Source organism: Pagrus major, chromosome 17, assembly GCF_040436345.1.
Source record: "Pagrus major chromosome 17, Pma_NU_1.0".
In the NCBI taxonomy this organism is placed as follows: domain Eukaryota; kingdom Metazoa; phylum Chordata; class Actinopteri; order Spariformes; family Sparidae; genus Pagrus; species Pagrus major.
Window position 1 is genome coordinate 10,709,914 of NC_133231.1, and position 22,097 is coordinate 10,732,010.

The window sequence follows — 22,097 nt, forward strand, 5'->3', positions numbered from 1 at the left end:
GATGGCTATGTGGAGAGACAGATGGGACGTATAGAGATAAAACATGAACATTTTTCTCTTACAATGCAGCAATATAGCACTGAATAGGACCAGTTGATCGGTAAGAGTGCTAAAAAAAAAACCAAACAAGAAAAGTGCTCAAAGAACGCTTGATATCTGAGTAGGTGCAATAAGAACACAATAAATAAATTAATAATAATCCAATTAATTAATCAGCTGCTGCATATCAAAAAGCTGTAGCACAACAAATTGGTCTCTCATCTACCAACCCTTGGATATCCGTTTTTCCCCTCACCGACAGCAGACAGTCCAAAAATAAGTCACTCTGAGTGTGTACATTCTGTCTCCTTGCTTCCTTGTTTGTTTGATTTTATCTGAGCCACATCCTGACCTGAGTAGGCGTGTCATGGCGTGCCGGGCAGCATAGTGCAGTGGAGTGTTGTGCTGGTAGGACTCTCCATATGTAGCGTTGGGATCCAGAGCCTCCTTGAACTGCTGGTTGCTCTCATACAGTTGGCAGGCCAGCAACTCATCTCCATTGATGAGAGCCTTGCGGAACTTGGTCGCTGTGTTCCCCATCTCTTCCCCTGATGTAGGTTCAAGCTCTGACTGACACGGCAGCCTTTTAATTCGTCTTCAATCTGTTCAAGTCCAACAGGCTGGCATACTGAATGTCCTAAAGAAAATAAGAATAATAGTTGTTAAATTCCTTTATGGCAATGTCCAAGTCCAACGAGGCCTTGATAACTAAAAAAAATGGTGCCTGAGCTCGTCTGTCATAAAATAACTCAAACTGATTCTCCTAATAAACCAGACATATTGTCACAAGTCTTCAAAAAAAGCAGCCCTGCGTCATTAGAGTATATATCGCTTCCGCTCCCTCTGAATCACAAGGGTGAGAGTTGCATCTCCAAGGATGCTCAGGCTGCTCTGCCCCAAGCCCCTGTGTCAGCATCACCACTGCACTGTAAACCACCTCCCTGTGTTTCTCTTTTTATTTTTTGTTTTGGATAACTAAACATAGGGCCAACAAAGCTCAAACAGTGAGAAGGACAAGGCTTCCTCTGGCATCACCAGGAGCTTCCGCCTCTCCTTGCCAGTGCTGCCCGTCCCACTGAGGCCAGGAGCCATTGTGAAGCGAGATATCGTCAACTCAAGAGCAACATGCAGAGCGTCAGCATTTCGCTTCCACCGGAGCGCCATATGGTCATGACTGTTTGTGCAATATGATGCTTCTATGTATTTTTGGTCAGCTAAAGCACAAACCACCAGAACACAAGATGGTCTCCTACTTCATGATAATAAAATGTATTCATACTTAATTTTCCCCACCCTGCAAATCCTTTGCAAAGTGATGCCTTGGTGTAGGCAAGTTACTGTATGTACGTAATAGAAAGAAAAAATGCTAGACCATTTTTTTGCAGATTATATGAGAATCTTTACACAATATCAGCAATCTAAAACTACATAAGCATCATTGTGTGTGTAACAGAAAGGAATGTAAAAGGAGAGAATACCAAGTAATCATCTCATTTTCAAGGAAAAAGGGGTCTCGCTGTCATTTGAGGATTTTTCATCATAACCAAACAACATGAACAGAATAAGTAGAGGATAAAATTAACAAACACAGACATGCATACATGAATGTAAATAGTAGAGCTGCAACAACTAGAAGTTTTAATTGGTTAGTCGATTGAAAGAAAATGTATTGCCAATTATTTTGTTAACAGATTGATCAGATTTTCTGTGATTTTCAAGCAAAAATGTCAAACATTTGCAGTTCCATCTTCTTAAGTGTGAGGATTTCTGCTTTTCTTTGTCATTTATGATAGTCAATGAAGAAGTTTTGGACTGCTTATTTGGACAGAAGAAACAATTATAAGATGTCTGTGAAATTTTAATGAGTATTTTTCCTAATCTCTTGACATTTTATTGTCTAAACGATTGATAATGAAAGTAATTGTTATCAATATTGTTGCTAACCCTAACTTTACACACTCAGTTGCCAGTATAATAGGTACACCTAACTAAAACTAATGCGGTCTTATACGACAGCCATGAAATAGCTCTCCCCTAAGAGGTTATAATGTTCAGTTTCTGTTGAAACTGTTTTAATAATAAACTGGCATAAAGCTATGAGGTGCTCACATGCTACAATCGAGTACAGAAGCAGATACTCATACACTTTAAAATATGGTCATAATAACACTGTCATGTTCAACTGTTTTAGGAAGATCCATGAGAGAAGCCCTCCATCGTGGGATGGAGGTAAGTGGAACAGCGGCTGGACATGAGAGGAACGGGACAACGGTTCCTGTAACAGACTTGTATTAAGTCATTTTATATGCATCATTTGTTCATTATTCAGCCAACACAAATAGTTAACTTATGTGTGAATCAAATTGTTAATCTATTGCCAATATTAGTATAGGACATAAACCATCCACTATTGCAATAGGAGCCATACAGGCATGTAACATAAACACGTTACACACACACACCACTAACACTTATATAAATCATGACATCATTAAAACATGGAGGCCAGGTGGCACAGGTAAACTTTGATTGCATCACTAAATCTGTGTCAGGCTTGTGCCATGTGAGGACAGACACCTTCAAAACAACACAGTCAGGGGGAAAGACAGACTATGTCCCACCTTTCTGAACACTTGTAAACACCTTATCTTGGATTATATAACCTCATAGCTGGTAACACATAGTTAGTACTTTACAAATTTATAACTAATTAACCTATCTGACAATAGTTAACGACACTTGTCAACGACAGCGCCACACACATCTAACTATAACCTAGCTACCTAGCAGAAGCAGCTAAGGATATAAAGATGTTAACAGTTTGTATCCGTGGCTTGCCACTTGTCACCAAACTCCTCCATGCAGGCCTTTCCCCATGCTGTGTGCTGTTTACCGTTTTCGCTAGCTCAACCCGACTGCACTGGGCTGTGTTAATGACCAGTCCGCGACAACGCTTTGTTACATTTCTGGTTCATGAAAACATTCAGCAGCCAACTGACCTTAGATTACGCGAGCTGCAAACCATTCCTTCTGTCGGCAGGGTTTGTGTTAAGCACAATACACAACACTGCTTGCTAGCTGTGTGTTATTCAAAAACATAAAAACATCATGACGCTACCATCTGCGTTGGTTAAACGTCAGTGCATACGCTAGCGGGTCAGCTAGCAAGCTAACAGCGCTGCTAGCCAACTTAGCTAGCACAGTTGATAAACTCACAGTAAACAATGAGTAACAAGTACTCAGACTTACACAGATGGCACATCTCGCTGTTGAAGACCCGCTCTTGTGAATTCACTGCCACAGCGCAATAAACGGAGGCTTTTCTTGTTAAGTGAGGCAGTCCATTAATAATGTGCGCTGAGCTCGGAGCAGTGATGTTGTTCATGTCAACTCTCCGCTGACTCTCTGCTTTTTGCTACATGGGTTGCCAGGTTTCAGCACAACCCACCAAACTGGCGGAGAAGAATATTGCTTATTATTCAGGGTAATATAGTGTGTGTGTGTGTGTGTGTGTGTGTGTGTGTGTGTGTGTGTGTGTGTGTGTGTGTGTGTGTGTGTGTGTGTGTGTGTGTGCCCACAGATTGTACATAACACTGATACTAACACAGCAATTGTTAAGTTTTAAATCCTAACGTTGCCATATTTTGGGCCAACTAAGTGCATAATTTGTGTTTGTTTGTGTTTTCGTCCACTTCGTCCTGGTCCTCCTGTTGATTCCCCAGACTCAGCATCAGAATGTGTGTTTATCTGTGGTGCACTACGACAATATGAAGGAAATACAAGCTAGAGCTGCAATAATCGATTAGTTGTCAAATACTGAATTAACAATCGAATATTCTGATAATCAATTAAGGTGTTTGAGTATTTCTGAAGGAAAACAAATCAGAATTGCCTTATTCGAGCTTTTAAATGTGAATATTTATCATTTATCTGGGAAACACCGATCAACGTGTTTCACCATTTTCTGACCAAAGAAATAATCATTGATCAAGGAAATAATCAACAGATGAATTGACGATGAAAGTAAGTAGTCAGTAAGTTAGTTGCAGCCATAGTACTATAAGCCTAGGAAGATCCCAGGGACAGAAAAGACTTTGGGTTTTAAACAAATAAATAAATAAACCCTCAACCGTTCGGTTGTAGACTATTAGGATCCAATTGTTGAATAAAATGGAGATTTAATTCAGTGTTATATGCACTCAATCTCCATCTCAGCTCAACAGGCTTCTGTAGTGATTGATCTGGTAGCTGTGAGTACAATAAAATGCCACTAGAGTGCGACAGAGTCCACAAAACAAATAATGCTTCTGTCTGGACATGAAGTTGTGTTTTTTTTTAATCCCTTGAACAGTCAAGCTTTGATCTGACTTTCATCGGTTTTGATTTTGCATTTGTTGTACATCAAATTGGACAAAAATACAATGTACATTGAGGGTCAGCTGAATTTGTGTCTCAACACCCCGTCGTGTGCATGTTGTGGTTCTTAAGCACTGAACTTTGTGAGTATTTACAGATTATCTTTAACAGGTTCATTCATAAATAAAAAATGCTCATGTGAAATTTAGTCATATATAAAATATGCTGTATTTAAACATGGACAAAAGTGTCTTTCCTTGAAATAACCACCCAGATACTAAATAGAACACATATGCCTTTTATTATCAAATATCTGAACATCGCCATGAAGGTATATACAGCATATTATCACACATTTATGAGTGCACAAATTTAATATCAACAGGCCTTCAATAAATAATCTGTAAACACATAACCTCGGTGTGGAGGCAGTACTGTAATGTATGCACATGACACATACATAGCACTGTTAAAAAAATGGGGCAACTTAAACAAATGCTTTGGCACCTTTAAAATTCCAAATACAGAGTTACATAAATGGGGTGTTCAAACAATAAATAGTCCTTTAGATGGAATAAATCAAAGTCTCAGGCTGCTGATGCACATTGTGTGACACTTGCCCCATGACTTGATGTCATTATTTTAATGTGTACTTGATATGTCCTGCATCAGCAAAAAAAGGAGGGAGAACATTTATCACCACCAAGACACCTCTGGGTGTGCACACAACAAAAAAAGCTAAATAACATGTCTCATTCACAGTTGTAGATGAAGACAACCAAAGGGTCAAAATGAGTTACAAAACATTTGACAGAGAACACATTCAATGGTTTGTGTAAAAGGAATAATAAGCTGCCATGCCTTTGGATGAGGGGGCTTCTTTGCTATACGAGCTACTGTTGGTGGCAGCAGAGGCCAAGTCTTCACATTTGATGTCAGCAGGTGAGTCCTCTATGCTAGGACCATTAACAGACAAGCGCCTTCGTTTGCAGGCCGTGGAATAAGAATCAGCCTTCTCTAGAGACAGAGGTGATGGCTGTGCCTCTGTCCAGGAGGAGATCAGGCCTCCGCTGCCGTTCACCTCCTCGTCTATCTGTGCTTTGACTTTGTTTGAGTTTTCTGGGAAACCAGCAGTGGGACTGGGTCTGGGAGACCAAGGCAGGCTGGGGGTAACCTTTCTCTGATACGCTGCTCTGGACCCCCACCCTGCAGACATGGTGGTGAAAGGAGAGTCTGGGTAGTAGCTGAGAGCATGAGATGTTTGCATTGAAAGTGATTTGATGCCATAAGGAAGCAGTGAGCTCGAGTATTCCCCCTCATAGGGTGTGAGATCGAGCTTGTTGCTGGTGCTAGTGCCATTTCCCCCTTGTTGCATGGAGGTGACAAACCACCTCTGTGAAGCTCCGTCTTCTGTCTGAGGTGAGAGGAGGCTGTTAGTCTGCGGCACTGCTCGCTCGCCGTTGTAGAAGCGATTCTGGGGGAGGTTGTTGACAAATTGGTCCTGGAAGAGGGGCTGCATGGTGTAGCGGGCGCTGGGGACAATCTGGTGGGCCCGGGGAGAGTCGGTTGGAGATGGAGTGAGGCGGTCATGCTCTGGAGCTGTGTACATCCTGGAAAAAAATACATGCTCTTGTGAACTTGAGGTCAAGGAGGGTCAGTAAAAAAAAAGGTGTGAAAATGTCTTTCAGAATGAGTGTGCACACACGAGACGTTCTTACTTTGGTAAATTAAGAAAGATCATAGTTTGACTGCTGATGCAATTATAATCTTATGTATTCCTGTGTTGTTATCTTTACTGAATGTATAACAAGGGAACAATGCATGACAATGAAACAGAATACTCACGAATCATAATTATCTCTGAATCCTTTGGCAAAAGGGTTGTGATCAATTTTCAGCTGCGTGATCTAAAACAAAGAAAAATGCTTTGTGAAGATAAAGTATAGAACAAATGAAAAAAAGCACCATACATTTACACATCTATTACCCACATGCATGTTTAAGTTAATAGCCCATTGAAAATCACTGTTCATTTCTATTGAATGAGTTTAAATGAATAGAAAATCCAAATAGATCAAAATGAGATAACACGCAATCTATATTGCATAAAAAAGAGATATTTGTCTGAGTATATAACAACATATAGAGGCCTGTAGCTTAAAACCATATGGTGGCACAGTGCTTACATCAGTGTTCTGATAGGCAGTGACAGCTATGAACTGGGTCTCTGGAAAGTTGAAGCTCTGAGTCTTAACGTCAGTGCCAATGTCCTCCACCCCATCCTCCGTCACCTCCACGATGTGCAGCCTTGGCTGGTATTTATGCAGCGACTGCAGGACAACCATCTGCACAAAAGAAATCATCCATTAGTTCAAATGAGTAATAAAAAAAATAAAAATGTTTAACTTGTGCAATTTGTGCAAAAGGGTTACATTTCTGCAAGTGGTTTGGCCTTTGCCTTCATCAATAGTGTCTTGAATTCACTTTATTTTATTCAAGCATTCGTTTGCACAACATATGTTGACGATAAAAGCGTCATGTGAGCGTGAATTTAATTTCCACCCAAAAAATAATTTAGAAAAAAATTTAATTAAATTACTCCAAATCGTGCTATTGCACTTTTACGCATTCGCAAAAACCCAGCAGAGGCTTTTTTATTTTATTTTATTTTTTTACTGTATGTTAAAAACACAGTAGCTGTAGGCTACTGACAACAACCACAGTTCAGTGCAACGACAATGATGTCGATATCTTAAAATAATTTATTCAAATCTTAGCTGAGGTTACATGTATGAGTGTGGCTCACCTGTGAAGTACTGTGACTGGTGCCTTTGTTGTTGGTGAGTTTCAATTTGCTGAAGGAGATTTCTTGTCTCATCCAGTGGGCCCCCGTGTTTGGAGACTCTGGGTGGATGTAGACTTTGTTTCCTGAAATTAAAAAAAATACATCTTCAAACGACAAACATACATTTTAGGATGAGTATCCACTGGGGAAAAAAGTGGAGTTTCAAATTACACACTTTATATTTTATTTTATATATATAAGGGCATGCAAACATTTAGTATTGAATGCATTTATTCTCTCAATAAGAAAATTCGACATTTAGTTAATCTTACTATTTTTCCCATTTCAGTTATTCAGTGCAGGCTTCTTTAATTGATAATTAATTTAAAACATGGAGAAAATCAAATGTTGAAAAGGGAAGATAAATAGTTCCAGTACCTTGGCTGCTGTTGTCCGCCTTCCCACAGGTGACCCACTTGCCTCCTTGAAATCTCCAGTGGTTTGGATCCGCCAGCACCACCTCCACAAACACGTTGTAGTGCGCGGTCAGGTTGAGACCAGCGATGTTAAAGCTGAGGAAGGGGAACATCCGTCTGCAGGCACATAAACAAAATCACACAGAAAACATAATATAAACAAGATTGCATTATAGAGGAACGGTAATCTGTGTTTTCTTGAAGCAAAATAATATCAATCACGTGAACTGATGCAAATTCACTTAATCCCCCCGAGAATCACAAGACGTGTGTCAGGGTCACTCGTGTTTTCTCACCTGCCCTGCTTGGTGATGATCATCTCGGTCTGGTGCCGGTGGAACTTGAGCCACAGCGGCCGGTTGCAGAGGTAGACCTGGGCCCTCATCCCCGGGCCGCCGGTGGGGAGAGAGATGTTGCCGAGCGCCGACCCTGAGCCGGTGTAGGGCGGGTAGATGCAGCCGGGGCTCTGGCCGAGCTGGTAAGCCGAGCTGAAGTGACTGCGGCCGGCGGCGGAGGGGGAAAACCCCGCGGGAGGCAACACGGAGCTCAAGTGGAGAGATGAGGGGTACCTGCCGGCGCCGGCCGGGGTGTAAACCGTCCCACCGGGGTTATAAGGGATGAAGGAGCAGGGGCTCGCTGTTTCTGGGCTCTGTTTAGTGATCGTGGGGGGGATGTAGTACCGGTCAGCACCCATCCCGTGCTCTGCGTACCTGCTGCCAGCCGCCGGGTCGTCCCCATCCACAGCCGGAGACTTGCACCTCTCATCTGCTGCTTCTTTCGTAGAGGAGAAGGTGTTGCTTTCTCCTTCACCGCCCAGCATGACTACTCTTCTCGTCTTTACTCAGTCTTGTTACAGAGATTGATCACTTTCTTTGATCCCAGTTCAGACTGCTTTTTTACCTCAGGGGTCTCCCTTCCCCTCAGGAATCACCAAAGGAGTTTTTATGTCTGATAAAAACTTCTTCTTCCAGCATCCACTGCGGTCTGAATTACTGAGAAGGAAAAAGAAAAGATTATGGTTAATAGGAGCAGCCTGGATTATAAATATATCTACCAGAGTCCCCAGCAGCCGAAAGGCCTGACACAGGAGGCGCGCTGGCAACTTGCGCGTAAACGAAGACGCACTGAGATGTTGGTGGAAAGTGGCCGTCATATCAAAGCCGAAAATCTTTGTAGGCGTATCCAGGTGTGGCTTTGAAGTTTATCAAACCTGAACTGCTACATCTCAGTCATTGACGTCTTTTAAAAAATCAATGGGCTTTACTGTAACATAATAAGTCATCTTTGGCACAGGCGTCCCTTTCTCTTTCTACTTTAATCATTTTATCTGTTTTAAATCATGTGCAGGAGAATCCTTCCATTAAATTCAGCGTCATAAAATAAGGCAACATGTCTTAATATTTGAGAGGCTAAAAAAAATGCGATGTGAAACCGGTGAAAAGTTCAGAAATAACAGCGAGGGATTTATAATTTCACCTGAATTGATCTCTGGCCAAATCACTGTCGATGATCAGAATAAAATAAGTGAACTGGTGGCCTGAGGTGGAGCCTATCTGGATGATATAAGAGAAGGAATCGCCTGCAATTTCTTGTAAATCATATGACAAACTTGAAGCAACGCACTGATTTTCAGGGGTAGTTTTGTGGTGTCAAACTAAAATGAAAGCTCACCCACGACTCTGAATTCCGTCTTTTGCAACCATCGAATGTAAACCGCGACATTTTCGGTGAAAACAAATAGTGTTATTTTGCTTTACATATTTTATAAGGAGGCAACCTCACGTCTTCACACAAAAAATCCCCCAAATGCTAAAAATAACTTTAACAATGCATTAATCTTTACAAATAATTCTGGAAAAAACAAAAAAACAGAACAAATGTACTTACTTTACAAGTAATTTTCTCGTTGCCGTTAATCCTATATTATTATTCAGAGATAATGAATTTGCATTCATTCAATTGTGATGCGGCTCCGGGTCCCAACGGGATCCCCGATGTGAAAAAGGGAAATAGCCAATTATTTTTCCGTTTGAAGAAACCTGTGATGTTTCTTGGATCAGACAGTCCGATTTTTTTTTTTAAGGACGACAAACACATCTAATCGGTCCTACATATAGAAAAAAAAAATATAGGCTATATATAACGACATATAAATCCTTCTGTGTACAAATACAATGCTTTCTCGTCTTATTTGTCTGAAATAATTCCAAAGATTAAAGTGTTTTTTGTTGAATTTGTGCCGAGTAATGTTTAGATTTATTAGAAAATTAAACAAAAAAACATTTTTATCGGATAGTGTAATAATAAAAAAACACGCACTCAAATTGTAATATATATATATATTTAAAATATTAACTCACCAAGCGATTCTCCCTGCTGGTTCCGTTTGCAAATCAAGTTCAAGAAAAAGAAAATTCAACTAAATGAAAACTATCTCAGACAACATCAACACGCGAAATAAGCTGCGGGGCTGAGCCTGCACCAGCACATGACATCATGTTGTGTTTGGGGTTCAGGAGGGAGAAGAAGAAGAAGAAGAAGCCTGAGCCATGTGGAGGCGGACTGATCGCGGTGTAGAAGCGCACTCCCGCTTCCACCGCTGCTCTCTCCTTGTGGCCGTGACGCACAGATAGCAGCCTATTATCAGATTCTCCTCTGATCTCCAGGGGAGGGGCAGGGGATCCTCGGCATCACAAGCCAAGGTGTACAAGAGAGGGGCTGCTCCCCGATCCATCTGTGAATTGTTTGCATCTCATCAACCTCACAAAGACATCAGCAGAGTTAAAGTCCCATCAAGGTGTGTCTGTGGGGGTCAATAGTGCAGATTTGATGGTGCCCTTATATCCTTAGATATCAAATGGAAATCAAAAACCCTCCTTCCCTCCCCTCTGAACAGAAAGAGAAAGGATATTTAATGTGATGTGGTGCAGATCTGGAGTTGGCCTGCCTACTTTTAAAAAACTTTCAGCACATTTGTCAAAATGATCCTCCAAAATCCATAAAATCAAGCGTATAAAAAGTTGCTGCTAATTTCAGTTTCAAGAAGAGCTCTGATAACTCCTAGAGATAGAGACTGGGCCATTGTGATCCTTTACCTACAATAACATGTTGCACAAAATGTGGCAGACTGTGAAATAAGAGCTCGGTGAGTAAATGTACCTCGCTGACAATAAGACGTAGAAATATAAAAATAATAAACACAATTCTTTAATTTTCAGGTCACTTTTGCCACAATAGCCGCACAGATGGAACCTGTCGTGATTGAAACTCAGCTGTATCACTGTCTTTGTAGTCATGGTCATTGACTAGTACAGGTAGCTATACAATCAGTATGATCGCCCACATCCGTGCTAATGGTTTGTGGAGAGTGAGAAGCAGAGGCATGAAAAGGGGATTGTCGTAAGATGGTTACATTGCTGCTCTGCAATTTTGCCACAACTGGGCTGAAATGAGCAAAGGAAACAGATCTGTGTTCATCATCAGTGACACAAGAAGAGAGAAACAGTATACATTTTATTACATAATATATATGATACTTAAACAAATCAATACGTTAACTCTTGAATTTACATACAAATTATTATATTAGTTTACTGTCTTTCCACCAACGTAAAGGATGACGAATGTTGCCCCCCAGTTGACTCAATATACATGTACGTTGGTCACAAAACTACAAAGAATTCACAGATGATTTTGACTCTTAAAGGGACTCCTTTCAGCCTGTTTCCTCTTTCATTCTTTCTACCTCAACAGTTCAAAGCAAAGCAGATTAAGTCTTTTAACTGTGCTGCATTACTGTGTTGATGGGCCCCCTTTTAACAACTTAAAGACCAGCTCTTTTTTTCCAGGGCCAGACGACGCTCATCTGCTGCTTGCTGCTGCAGACGGGTTTGCATGATAAAGACAGTGACAAGATTAATGAAGCGGGCCCCCACCTCTCAAATAAACACACTGCACATCAAACAAGACAAATCAACTATTTGGGTAAACTATTTGAAGAGCAAACAGTCTAAAGCTAATACACCTCTGCTGATAACCTGATTGAGTTGTTTGATTGTCTCAGGAAGTCATGAATATAGAGTAACAGTTCACAGATCTGTGTGCACATGCGGTTTCAGTGCTCCTTAAATTTGACTTTGGATTCCAAGTATTTTTCTTTGTTTCCCTTTCCACATTATATTGCAGACATTTTTTTTGCACTGTTATTCTAGTCAGTGAGTCTTCTGCATGTGAGTACAAGAGGATATAATAAAAGGCTCACTTTCAAGTATCAAGCACATTAAAACTCTACCCCTCCTCATCTAACTTTCTCTTTCTTTATTTAGCAAACTACCCTTCTGACACACAAACACATATGGTCACATGCTTTCATGGTAAAACCAGTGAGTCAGAAGTGTGAACTTGTGGAGCTTCGAAAAGTGTCTAGATAAGCTTCTGTTTGCCCCAGCGGTGCAGGGGCTCGCACACTCACTCACACGTTAAGCACTGTGCAAGATTTGCTGCATTCACCGTCCTTCCGAAATATCTTTAAGTCCCCCCTCCACTCAGAAATGTGTTTTGCTTTTAAGTGGCGCCTCATGGATATTTGACTTTCACTGTGCAGAATGATGCACGGGCAAAGGGGGGAAAGTTTCTCTGTACTCACCTTAAATTTGAGTTTATCATGGGTTTATACTGGCATGATCTCTTCGTCACAAGTGGGGAGCCAATCAGGGGCCAGTTTTACACAAGTATAATGTGAGAGCTTATGACCTGCCAGTGCACATACTGAGAAAATTCTGTCATTTAGGAGACATGCTGTGTCTCGTAGTTTAACTTCTGTAATAAACAATATTTGTGTATTCTAAGATTCATGGTTTTTCAATGAGAAAGATGGAGTACATGTAGTTTAAAGATATAATATGTAACATTTCAGCATTAATATGTATGAAAACAACAAGACCTTTGTTAGATATTTTGTTAAGTTGTATACTTAGATTGTCACAAATGTTACTATACTTTTACTCAAGCGTTTTATTTGGTCACCTACTGAGCATAACATTAATAAAACTTCAATACATTACTCCGTCCTGCCTTGGTAATGTCAGATTTTGAATTGGTGGTTGTTTAACAATGAAGACACCGACTCCCATGATCCCACACTGCGTCATGACATCTTAAAACTGCTTCTTTGGTTTTCCTTGTTTTGACTGAGAGACCCCTGGCAGCAGACATTATATAATGTGCATTTAAGATATTTTAACAAGGTATAATTTAAAAAATGAAAACAAAAAACAATAACATATCAGGTACAACTTATTCACAGCAGAGCATTTTAATACATCTTAAAACATGTCTGGAAGGGATCTTTAAAACAGACTTTCCAGCATTTCAGGTGCTATTCAGATTATACAGTCATAGACTCATTGATTATATGCTATAGCTCTCAGTGGTGGTGAAAACATACATTTTCTTTCTTAAACCGGCTTATCTCATTACCAAAAACAAACGTAAAAGAAAGTAAAGCTGCTCCATCACATAATGCCGTGTGGTTCTCATGTGTTTATTGGGCAGCCTGTCTGTATAATGGCCTCTCTCCTCTCTCTATCACGCTCGATGAGCAGCTTCCCCTAGCTGTGCCTGCTTTTTGACACGTCTAAAGGGCTGTTTCTGACATCTTGCCATCCTGCCGGCCACCCCTCCCGCAGCGCTCATGCCAGGCAGGAGGAAAAGCTGGTGACCTGGCCATCGCCGCCCTGCCCTAGGCCACTGCCACCCCACTGGCAGCAGAAGGTCTGTTGGTCTGAAGCCATGCCAGGAACTCTGCCCGCCGCAGCTTGTGATGTCACGACAGACACGCTCTCAGACCGGACTCCTGATTGGCTGTGAGGGCTTGCCTTTCTTGCATCCTGGGAAATGCCCTCTCAACAATGTACAGACATACAAACCTAATTAATTAACAATTAATAGCCTTTAATTGAATGTGATCTCACGTTTCTGCTCCTCATGGCTGATGAGCTGCCTCCACAGATCATGCAGGAAACCAGTAACACATCAGCCCCTTTCTGACGTAATCTGAATGTTTTTAATTAAAATTCTTACAACTCATCTATTACTTCCTTTTGTTAATTAGTTACCAGTGCATAAAGAACAGACTTCATTTGTGCAAAGGTTTTCTTGCCAGATCAAAACTGAACTTTCTTGCAAGAGTTTTGCAATTGAAGACATTAAAAATCTGTTTTTGACACTCGAGACTGGTAGGGACAGTAGACGATGCAGAAACTTGTGTAATGAGTGTTTTTTTGTGAGCCAAAAATGGAAAAAGTAGTGTGCAGTATCATTTGAGAACCTCGATGAATAGCTGATATAACAAGTACCACTGGGATCCTTATTCCACAAACTTAAAGTCACCAATGAGAGTTTTTTTACAGCAGGGCTTCAAATGGCAGAAGGTGAAGGCCTCTTGTGACCCACTTCCTTGTCCCCACCCCCCCTATGCGTACATTTATGGTTTGGTCCTACATCCTGTTAAGAGTAGCAGCAGGAGCGGACCATCACATTTGGTGCTCAGCGTGGGGGCGGTTGGTGAGCTGTCATGTTCCAGCTATCCCATGGAGATACACTTCTGCCTCTCCGCGAAGATTTGGTGTTTTCTCATTTGCATTTGCTAATGAGATCCTGTTTGCATGACTTTATACAAGAAGGCTATCTCTCTGAATTTCTCTTTACAAATATAGGAGGAGGAGGAAGTCCTATTTATTTAACTTTTATCAACCAATTAGTCCCATTGAGATTAAGGGTGTCAATTTAAAGTGAGATCTGGCCAATGACATGTTCAAAAACCATCTTTGTAACTTAAAGGAAAATTGTAGGTGTTTGTGAGTGGTTCTCACATTATTTTTGTTCTGGATCCTCAAATTTGATGTAGCACAGGAACCACATTGGCATCCTGGAGTATCGTCTACACTGAGTCACTGGTGGAGCAACAGTTGTAACAACTTCACAGTAATACTGTTAAAGCTCTTATGTTGGCATTCAACACAGGCAAAGGACAGGTTGATGTGACCGTGCTGTCTTTGAAATTCATTCAAACCAAAAATACAACACCTCTTCTTTCTTGTTTTTTTGTCTGTCTTCACTACAAGAGAGCATACCATTTCACTGATGACCAAGTGTGTGAGCCTACCCTCACCAGTTCACCCTGATCACAACTTCACACAAGAGATTCATCTTCCGAGAAGCCCTCCTCAGCCAAGACCCATGACTCCCAAAATCACGGATCTGAGGGGAAGTTATAGAAGTCTTGGGCCAATTAGGGCCAGTTCAGAGCACTTAGTCGTTATCACCCAATCTGTACTGTTAAGAATTCCTGCCCACCAATCTGCCAGTGTCCCCAAACTCACAAATCTATCTCAGGTCACAGTACTGAGCCGATGCATTGATGAAACCAAGAGGATCCTCAGAGAAAGTGATAAGATTTAAGGACATATAACAAGTGAGGAATGAAATAAACACACCTGTGAAAAGCTGTGAACATGTGCTCGGGTTAAGTTACGAAACAAGATGGAGAATAAGAATTCCTTTGACTCCTAAATCTCTACTTCATTTGCATGGGCCATCGCATGCTCCCACCACGAGGCTGTAGTTCCTGTAGCTCATCTCCACAACCCAAGCACTCAGATAAATGTTGGCAAACTTTACGTTAACTTAAAGCTACTGTAAGTAAATGTTAAATAGCTCTATATTCCAATAGTAGTGCTACAATGTTGTTATAGTGAACAGGTTGTCGTAACCCATGTCTGTCCTCTCCCCGCTCATGCAGTAAACGGGCAAATACATTTTTTGGGATCCCTGCCCACTTTATCCAATCAGGACAAAGAACTCCATGAAGAGGCGGTCCTGTCTGCTCGTGGACAAGCAGAGAACAGGATCCTTGTGTTTGCTGTTGTGACTGGCGATACCGCTGTACGTTCATCAGTGACGTGCGGTGAGGTTCATGGCTGGTGAGGCACTGACTCCATCAGAATCAGATTTACAAATATATGAACCCAACAGAGTAGATTGTTCACCATTTGAAAGCAAGGGCTGGCTCAATTTGTGGCAGCGGCAGCTAGTAGTGGCACTTCCTGCCTTTCACTCCAGTTGCCGGTGTCTGAGGCAGCTGAGGACGTTTGTCTGAAGCAAACCTTTCAGCTCCGGTGTTGGTCTTCCTTTATTTATTACCTCCTGTTTCGATTGAAAGTCCAGTTTAGAAAATTGTTTGAGCTTGGATATTAAATTCTCCATTGTAAATCCAGGCGGGGCGAGAGGGGGAAAAAAATATCCCTGCACTTGACTCGCTCGTAACCATGGACTCTAAGATTGTTGCTAGCTCGCTGTCACTTACTCTGCAGCTGCGGAGTAGCATTTAGAATTTCTGGGCTCAGGAGTGCCCCCTACCTTGAGGCAAGAGAACTGCCTGCCTCACCCAGTGCCTCTTCTAAATGCGAAAATTCTGCGATTTTTAATAAAAAACAATCTAAATTGTTTAAGTTAAATGGAAAATTAGTTCATAGTTCAAACCATTTGATAAATATAACCATTTTTTTGTTTATTATATATTTTATTTTTTCCATGATGACAGGTGAGGCTCTGCCTCCCCTGTCTCTCCTGACCGCACATCACTGACGTTCATGTGCTGAGAGGAGGGAGGGGATTGCTAACTGCAAAATGAACAGGAGGTTAGCTAAAAACACAACAACACTTACAGCAGCTTTAAGGTGTGGGTAGGTTTAGGCACAAAAACTACTTCATTAGCTTTAGAAAAAGATTATATATATTGGCTTGAAATACCCAATATTGTTGCCATGAACATGTCTGTAAAATGTCCTGACGGCTTGCTTAAAATTACCCGGTTTTGTCAGTTGAAACAGGAAGGGAACAGTGGTCTTAAAGTTGTCTCAAACAGTGGTCTCTCAATATCATGCCTAGCTGGCATGCTGGCGTTCCATTCTCCTGATGAGAAAGTCATTTACATATAAGTTGAATGTAATATGAAACATATTAATGCAATGTTCTGTTCATATGATAGGCCTACGTATGGGACGTTTAAATGTAACATATCCGTGGTTTGCAGAAATCCGCAATGCCAACACTTTATTCTGGTGACTAGGCTGGACCTTTGACCTCCGTGTGAAAGAGGGTAATCATAGGCTTCAACTGAGCATCACATTTTGTTATTGAGACAATCTTATACAACTGCTCCCACTCTCCAATCCTTGTCACATAAGCTTTGTAAATATACATATAAAGATGAGATTTAGTGACAATACATTATGTCTCAGTCACTGTATTCTTATTCTGAATATGCCTTTCCCCACCCAGAGTGCACATAGAGGTTTAATAGATCTATATATTGACCCGGCAGTAATAATGCATCAATATAATAATACCCCAGCAATAGCAGAAGAAACAATCACATTCTCTGTTTTGTTTGGAAGAGTGGCCCTCTCTCCAGTGGGGTGGAAAGAATATTTTCTGCATTATGTCCTCTCTTTGAGCCGATAGGCAGGACCCTGAGCATGTTTTTTCTCATATGGGGAATCTGCTGACTCTGGTATCACATTGTGATTAACAATTTAACTATGATCCCTTTCTTTCCCATTGTTATTCCACAGATGACTGAGAGTAAGAGCGAAATGCCAGCAGCGGCACGCAGGCTTCATTAGATTCATTGATTGATTTATTGTTTTCCATGGTTGTAATCACTTCCCCAGAGGTAATTTGTAAGCTCTTTATGGTTCAGAGGTATAAGCCTGAGAGTTAATTAATCGGCTTTGTTTAGAAGTTTGGAAGTGCCCGTCTGAATTGGTAACCGCCGGGAAGGCAACGGTCCCTGTGACTTAGAATCCCTTGTTCACCACCGCAAAAGCTCAAAACTAAGCAGGTAAACAGACATAATTATGTCTGGATGATTTCTAGATCTTTTGCATTTATCTTGATTCATCTGTATTTAATTTTCTTCTTGTCAAATGCAAATTTAGGATTTTGTCATGTTTCAGAGGACACAGTCTATGGTATCAGCCAGCGCTCATTAAAACACAAACTACAAACTGCATGCAGACACTTTAACACCAAATCAGTTTAAATTGTAAATGAAACTGACATGAAGGGAAGATTTTGAATCAAAACTTCTGTAAAATTTTACAATAACTACAACCAAAAGCATTTTTACAGTGTGCTCTCACTCCTAGACTGATTTTGCGCTCTTATTCTCGTGTCAGCCACAGCTTGAAAAAAGTAAAAAGTATTGCTCCTCTCAACCAAAGTACAATCAACCCAGAATTTGATAATACTACTTTTATGTTGTGACCCAAATCTTTGCTCTCGGCAGGAGCTAAAAGTGACACACCCGTCCCTGTTCCCCCTCACCCACAAAACCTCTGATATTGCTTGGCCTTTGTCAGTCTTAATTGAAGTCCCGGCTTGCTTTAATTGGCTTTTCGACAGTATGTGAATGGGGACTGCTGTTTATGGGTTAAGTGCATCTTAATCAGAGCTTTAATCCAGTCATTAACAGAGAAACATGAGGTGTTGAGAGGAGTGGAGAGAGGTTGATAATTGAGAGGCTGCCTCCGTGCTCCCTGTGCTGTGTGTGTGCATGTGTATGTGTGTGTGTGCATGTGTATGCGTGTGCTTATTTAATGAGTGCCGGAGAAACGAACAAAAATGAAGCAAAATCTTCCAAAAAGTTGGAAATGTCAGTAAAATGTTTTACAGTATATATATGTAAGCAATGGTGGGATGTAACTAAGTACAATTACTCAAGTACTGTACTTATGTACAATTTTGAGGTACTTTACTTGAGTATGAACATTTTATACTACTCTGGACTAAATATTGTACTTTTTACTTGATAGAAAATATAAAAAATATATAAAATTAGCTTAAACTTTACCTGCTAGATTCTAGAAAATGAGTACTTTTACTTTTGATCCTTGAAGTATATTTTGATGGTAAGAATTTGTACTATTACTTAAATCAGATTTACAAGCAAGGCTTTAACTTGTAACAGAGTACTTCAACTCTATTGCTAATTTAACTTACAGTAAGTAAAAGATCTTCATCCATTCCACATTTGCATTTCACACTTTACTATACTCTCACACTTCTCCTATGATTATACTGAAGGTCTACACTTAATAGAGCAAAGATGCAAAATGCTGCAGTGCCTTCAGAGCAAAATAAAAATCAACAGAAAAAACATTTCAAAAAACAATTTTCTTTATTTCAGACCATACATTTGTATTCTGATGAAAATATACACCACTATTGATAGTAAAAATAGATTGTTATTGTCTACAAAACACAACCTCCTCTGTACCCGCCCCGTTCCTCCCTATTGCTCAGCTGTCACATTCTCACTGAGTTTTTCTCACTGTATATTTTAGCACCTATCCCCGGTGTGAGGCCTGTGTTCTTCCGTACCCCCACTCTTGTCCCCGTCTCTCTCTCTCTCTCTCTCTCTCTCTCTCACACACACACACACACACACACACACACACACACATACATACACACAGAGCGTTGAATCAATGAGCCCATATTGAATAAACATGCTGCTTTTAGATAGTTGTCCTGATTTGCATCATCCTTTGCTAGGTCTACTTTTCACCATTTTTAGCATAATTTGTTACAGACATACACACACCTACTGATCCTATAAAAGCACTGTCAATTGCTCACAAACTCTGTGCGAGTCACCTTCTCAGAGAGGATCCTCGAAAAATAAAACTGGGCTATAGAGATGAGGTATATTTAATATGTGTGTCCTCTATGATTGGGGTTGGATAGTATTAGATCCACTGTGAATACAGCGTTGAATTGGCCTAATTAATCTTTTCAAGTTATTTAAGCATTCAACAATTTTAAAGGTCCAGTGCGTAGGATTTAGGAGAATATACTGGCAGAATGTGTGTATAATAATCATAATTGAAGATAATAGTGACAAATAATTTTAATGTAGAAAAATCTTTTTTTAATAACAATACATCTGCAGAGCTCATAGAAAGGTGCAGAATAGAAGTTTATCTTTTCCTTAAAAACATTATATTGATCATGAATTAGTCATTTAAAAAATGTTGTTCGGTCCAGAATGATGATTTTGTTTGTCTCTGTGTCAGAATTCTGACTGTTGGTTTCAGGTTCTAACAAGGTTTGCGATCCTTGGTAGTTTCCAGTTTGTGAAAAAAAAAAAACAACTAAAAATTACTGAGTTCTACAGTATGTGTCCAGCATACTGTACTGCCCTAATGTCGGTTAGCTAGCATTAGCAGCAATAACGTTGGCTAGAGTTAGCAACGTTAGCTACCTAGCGTTAGCAACATTAAATCGTGCAACAAAACGGCAACCACTTGAGGGAAGAGATGATTCGAACAGTGCTATTTTGACATGAGCCTTTAATATCTACAGCAAAGATTTATTATAGAACTAGACGAAAACACAGATGCTGCCTATTTAGTCTTTAGTCTATTTCTGAGCACCGGTGTCTTTGTTCTCAGCGGTTATGTTGAATCATTGGGTTTATGTGGCTGCATGGCTGCTTGCAGAAAAAGTGTTGGACCTGGTGTCGCACACACAACTCCCCCCTGTGAAAGTGTGAAAACATTTACAGGCCATTTACAGCATAAGATGACACTTCCTCCCAGGTCAGCAGGTCACACACACACACACACACACACACACACACACACACACACACACACACACACACATACACACAGATCAGCCGATTAAACAGCAACATCTCTCTCTAAGGATGACGGAGAGGAAAGAGGATTCAGCCGTTTTTCTTCAGAGATTCATTTTATTGGACGAAGAAAAGAAAAGAAAAGGAAAGGAAAGAAAAGAAAAGAAAAGAAAAGAAAAGAAAAGAAAGAAGAATGTGTCTACATATTGAGTGAGCAGTTTCTGAAGATCTCCCAGCAATGCATGCAAAAAGCAAAGATTCTGACAGCTTTATCTGCTTTATCTGTAGCATGACTATACTGAAGCATACTGACTGTGGGACTGATAGAGTGAAGACATAATGGCGTCTGGACAGTGCTTTTGTACATTTAAAAGTCACAAATGTGATTTTACTTGAGCGCACACATAAGCACACTCTCTCTCACACACACACACATACACACAGATGCACATACATCGTTACTTCTGAGATGTTATAAAAACTTCTCTTTTATCCATTAAAAAACTATCGATCTTGTGCTTTGCCTTCTCTACTTGATGGGTTTTTTTTTCATCCTGTCATAATGGAAAGTCTCCCTGGCCATTTCTTCAGCCTATTCTTCATTTGGAGTAATTATAGATGGAGAGGTAAAAGATGTTTTTTCCCCTTTCTTTTCTTTTCTCCTTCCTACCTATCTTCTTCTCCCCTGCTTGCATTCAGAGGAGCTCTCACCACTGCATTCTTATTAGGGACATGTCTGAAAGGCTCCCGCAGCATGTGGTGTCCTCTGACCATCCGCTATGGCTGCTTTTTGTCTGCATTAACAAGCCAAGCAACCAAGGATAGCTTTTCAACAGGTACAAACTTTTCCTTTTAGATAATTAACCGCATTCAGACACTCAGCGCAGTGCAGGCAATGTGGGCACAGAAGCCTAGAGAGGATCATATGCTAGAAAAGAGGACAGAGAAAGGGAAGAGAGATGGAGAAAAAACTTGATCAAAAGACAAGATGTTCTCTTTGGTGTTGTTTAGTGCTAGTGGATTCTATACCAAACTCCTATTCAAATGGTGTGGTCTTCATTTCTGCTCTCCTTGTTGTCCTCATCTCTGTCCTCTTCATCTTTTCATCAGGATGGACCGTGTAATGAGGGAAAACTCTGGTCATTGTAGAGTGGTCAAAGGTTTGCTGCCTTAATGAATAGAAGAAACACAAGAAGGGCTGAATGCTCTCCCTCGTTGCTGTTTGCCGCACCGCAAAAGCCCCAGGAAGCCTCCTGAAGAAGGCCTCCTCCATCCATTGCCGTCTCGTCTCTTGTTAAAGGGGGCATAAAGCGAAGGCAGAGGGGAAAAGTAATTTTCTTCTCCTGTCTCTCCATTCTTTTGGTCGGTTTCTTCCACTTTTTGCTGTGTACTTTCATAAAGCTTATAATTATCTTGGTGAAGAGCCCCTCAAGTGAGAACGAATGGGGTCTTTGTACCCTTCTCTCTTCAGCCCTCTCCTGTTTCTGGGAAGAAGGAAGTCATATTAACATTTGGTCTTCCCCTTTTACAGATGCAGTGAGAAAGCCAGATGTGCCTCCTCTATAAAAAAAAAACCCTTTCAACAACTTAATTTTACAATCATATTATCTGAATCACTAATGTGCATTTCAGAACAGACAGGAGGATGAACGCCTTGTTTCCATATAGTGCCGTGTACATATGCAAGTCGATTCATTCCTATGGGAAGTGTTTGTGAAACTCCTCTTACTGTTTT

General features: G+C 40.6%; 2 protein-coding genes across 2 annotated transcripts in view; both read right to left on the reverse strand.

The window, feature by feature from the left end:
• The window catches only part of LOC141011964 (ankyrin repeat and IBR domain-containing protein 1-like), a 32,378-nt gene extending 28,938 nt beyond the window's left edge, over positions 1-3,440 (reverse strand). Inside the window, exons 1-2 of the mRNA XM_073485328.1 lie at positions 3,289-3,440; positions 392-676 (exon numbers count right to left, since the gene is read on the reverse strand). Coding sequence (XP_073341429.1) covers positions 392-579 — 188 coding nt within the window. The 5' untranslated portion in view covers positions 580-676; positions 3,289-3,440. The remainder of the gene's footprint in view (positions 1-391; positions 677-3,288) is intronic.
• Positions 3,441-4,679: 1,239 nt separating this feature from the next.
• Positions 4,680-8,782, reverse strand: LOC141012240 (eomesodermin-like). Its single transcript, XM_073485674.1, has 6 exons — positions 7,953-8,782; positions 7,619-7,773; positions 7,202-7,323; positions 6,582-6,740; positions 6,241-6,302; positions 4,680-6,005 (listed from the first exon to the last, which is right to left on the reverse strand). The coding sequence occupies exons 1-6, from the start codon at positions 8,474-8,476 to the stop codon at positions 5,219-5,221; spliced, it is 1,809 nt and encodes a 602-aa protein (XP_073341775.1). The 5' UTR covers positions 8,477-8,782; the 3' UTR covers positions 4,680-5,218.
• Between the last annotated feature and the right edge of the window lie 13,315 nt (positions 8,783-22,097).

Bases quoted from the DNA above. Each gene is read 5' to 3' on its own strand.
- LOC141012240 (XM_073485674.1), bottom strand. From the start codon at position 8,476: ATGCTGGGCGGTGAAGGAGAAAGCAACACCTTCTCCTCTACGAAAGAA. The intron at 7,774-7,952 runs GTGAGAAAACAC...ATGTGCCTGCAG, and splicing joins ATCATCACCAAGCAGGGCAG to ACGGATGTTCCCCTTCCTCA. The intron at 7,324-7,618 runs GTACTGGAACTA...TTTTAATTTCAG, and splicing joins GGCGGACAACAGCAGCCAAG to GAAACAAAGTCTACATCCAC.